Source organism: Bombina bombina, chromosome 6 (assembly GCF_027579735.1).
Source record: "Bombina bombina isolate aBomBom1 chromosome 6, aBomBom1.pri, whole genome shotgun sequence".
Lineage (NCBI taxonomy): Eukaryota > Metazoa > Chordata > Amphibia > Anura > Bombinatoridae > Bombina > Bombina bombina.
In genome coordinates this window covers 870803661-870807247 of record NC_069504.1, presented here as the reverse complement: position 1 = coordinate 870807247, position 3587 = coordinate 870803661, and the positions used below count along the sequence as shown (strand labels likewise).

General features: G+C 34.0%; 1 protein-coding gene across 1 annotated transcript; it reads right to left on the bottom strand.

Moving 5' to 3' along the window:
* Positions 1-1009: 1009 nt before the first annotated feature.
* Positions 1010-3182, bottom strand: LOC128664743 (olfactory receptor 11L1-like). Its single transcript, XM_053719549.1, has 3 exons — positions 3147-3182; positions 1160-2080; positions 1010-1015 (listed from the first exon to the last, which is right to left on the bottom strand). Exons 1-3 carry the CDS (start codon positions 3180-3182, stop codon positions 1010-1012), a joined length of 963 nt encoding a protein of 320 aa, XP_053575524.1.
* Between the last annotated feature and the right edge of the window lie 405 nt (positions 3183-3587).

The following is a 3587-nucleotide window of genomic DNA, read 5'->3' as shown; positions in this document are numbered from 1 at the left end:
AAAATATAAAAAAAAATTAAACATTAATAACTAAAGTCAAGTCCAGTTAGCGTGAGAGCGTGAGTGATAATTAACACTCCACTCATAATATAGCCCTGAAAAAGGGTCAAGATTGGTCAACAACAACATAATTATTTGACTTTTGCAGCACTGAATAATTATTTTCAGACAAATCATTCAGAATGAATATTCTGAAAAAATAATTATTACGAATATTAATGTGCTGCACTATTTGGTGTTTGGTTCATTTAAAATTAACCAAATGCTGAATATTTGTTAACATTTTTGTTTTTGTAAAAACTAATGTAAAAGTTCTCCTTTGAACTTTAGATACTTACTAGCAAGCTGGGGAGCTGCACTCATCCTCTTCTTCTTCATAGACCAGGGCCTAATTCTTCTATTAGCATGGCCCTATACTCTTTGAAGAAGGTCAGATTAGAGTGCCCCCTATCTGCTCTAAAGGAGAAGGGACCCGCTGCACTAATGTATCTGTAGTGTTCTTGGTAGTCTATGATGAAGAGGAGGATTGCCGTGGCTACCTAGTGTGCTACAGGTAAGTATACACAGTATACACATTATTGTAATGTTAGTTTTTAGTGTAAGGCAGGTTAAGTTTTATTTTGTAGGTAACTTTGTATTTATTTTAACTAGGTAGTTAGTAAATAGTTAATAACTATTTACTAACACATGATTTAAAGAATAATGAATAAACTTATTATATTAATTATTCTTTATATTAATTAGTGCATTAATTTGCATTTTCATTTTATTAATAAAACAAATATCCGCACTTTTGCTACAAATTGGCATTCAGAACAAAATGCACATCCCTAATAATTATTGGCTGACACAGCAATCAATCAAGCAAAAAGGACTTTGTCTAATTGTTATTGGATTCTCCCTTTCCAAACAATCATCCCTTTAACAATTGCCCAAACGACTTTTAAATGGTTGATGTTTCACTCACTAATCTCTCCTTTTCTCTTTAGAGGGGCAGCTCATTTCTTGTTTATACCTGAATGCAATAAATGACAGAACATTAGTGATTTTTCACATTGATATGGAACCAAATGCACATGTCTACTGTATACTTACATATAACTCAAATGATTTACTCCTATTTTTAAAATGTATCCATATGTTTTTTATACAATTTTACTATGGCTGTTTTGATCTCCTTATTCCTCAAACTGTATATTATAGGATTCAATAAAGGAGTCACTACGGTGTACAAAAGAGAAAGGACCTTATTTATATTAAAAGTCTGCCCTTGGGTTGGTGCAACATAGATGGAAATCAAAGTTCCATAATATGTGCAAACAACAGTAAGATGAGAGCTACAGGTGGAGAAGGTTTTCCGCCTCTCAAGCTTAGAGGATATATGCATTATAGTGACAAATATATAAATGTAAGACCCAACAATGAACATTATTTGAATAAATGTTTCAGGAGAGGCTACTAAAAATACGATAATTTCAACAATGGTTGTGTCAGAGCAAGATAGCTGTACAATAGGTTTGAAATCACAGAAGAAGTGGTCAATGATATTTGGACCACAGAAATTTAAGTTATAAAGCATGACGGAGACAGGTAATGTTACAATTAAGCCTGTGAGCCAAGACCAGATAATTAGATTAATGCAAAATGTAAAGTTCATCACATTAGTGTAGTGTAATGGTTTACAGATAGCCATGTATCTGTCGTAGGACATTACTGTGAGAATAAAACACTCTGAACTTGAAAGGGATGCAAACATACAAAATTGAGTGATGCATTCAATAACAGACATGGTGGCACCTTTTTTCAATACAATGCCCATGCAGTTAGGAACAATGCTTGTCGTTTCCAAAATGTCAGATACAGACAATTGACATAGGAAGAAGTACATAGGAGAACGGAGATTGTTACTGGTCGAAACCAATGCAATGATCAAAAGGTTTCCACCTACAGTAGCAATATAAATCGTAAGAAAAACTAAGAAAATTATAATCCTGGAACTGTGAAGATCTTGGAACCCCAAAAGTATGACCTCTGTGACTGTTGATTGGTTTTCTCTCGATTTAAAGTCTTTTGGAACCATCTGCAGAAGAATAACAAAAATGTTCTAAAGTTCATTTAAAAAAAATTATGAATCAATTAGAATAAAATAGCCATGTAACTACGCTTGAAATATAAAATGCATAATTAAGTTAGTTTTGAACCAGTTTTGTTTTATGACTGACCTACGGGCCCTAGAAATAAAAAGGATAGTTTGGGTTCAAATATATAATGTAAAAAAGCTAATTTTGCTAATAGAGGAGTAAACTTTTGCATATGATAAAAAGACGCTAAACTAATTATGTTTTTACAAATAAATGGTTTACTTTGAAGGAACATAAAGACAATGGTATCCTGATAATATAATTGCAAAAATGTATAATTTGGAAAATAGGACACACTAAATAACTAAACCTATCTTATGCAAATTAATACATTGGGGTCTATTTATGAATCAGTGGATGCTGCTTCCGACCCTCTCCACTTCAGTTCCTAAGACCACTGCTCCTTAACTTGTCCGCCACCTCTGAGGTGGTGGACAGCAATCAGCCCAATTAAATACGACTGGGTTGATTGACACCCCCTACTAGCAGCCGCGAACCTGCAGGGGGTGGTATTGCACCAGCAGTTCACCAGAACTGCTGGTGCAATGATAAATGCCGACAGCGTATGCTGTCTGCATTTATCGATGTGCGGCGAACATGATTCACTATAGGGGATTATGTCTGTCCGCGCCTACATAAATAGACCCCTTTGTATGCATTTAAAAATGTTTAATTATTAATTGTTCATTGTATAAAAGCAGAAAAAAAATTCTAATAAAAAACATTACCAGGATACACAAATTATTATTATTCATTAAACATTAAAATTTCAAGAGCTGGATGAAACCAGATTTTAACCTATTTATTTTCTTTCCAGCGCTATAGATTAATATTATTTATGAAAGCTGTGTTTTAATTTAAATTGGCAATGTATATGACCATAATAAGACCAGAAATACTATGATGCATTTATTTATAAAGTAAGAAAAACTGCACTTCACTTTGTATATGCATTATTATACCAGTCCTGCCTTAAAAAGGTCAGTCTGTCCATACGCAAAATACCAACTGTAAGAGGAGGACCGACATCACCACCGCCATTGCCGGGATGAAGAAGATGAACCATCGACTGGAAGAAGATGCACCGCCGCCTGGATAAAGATGGACCTTGTCCTGGATGAAGATAGACTTCCACCTGGATAAAGATGGACCTCTGCCTGGATGAAGAAGATGGAGCATCACCATCATCATCATCATCATCAGTGAGTACCTTGTTGTTAGATTTTATTTTTTTTAAAGTGTTTTTTTTTTATAGATTAGTTTTATTTTCTATTTGTGCAGAAAAATAGCCAAAAATGCCATTTTAAGGGTAATGCCCATCCAAATGCCCTTTTTTAGGGTAATGGGTAATTTAGGTTTTTTAAGTTAAGTTTTTTGTTTTGCGAGGTTGAGGAGTGAGGGTGTTGTAATGTTAGAGGGGTTAGTGGGTTTTTTAAGCAAAAAAGC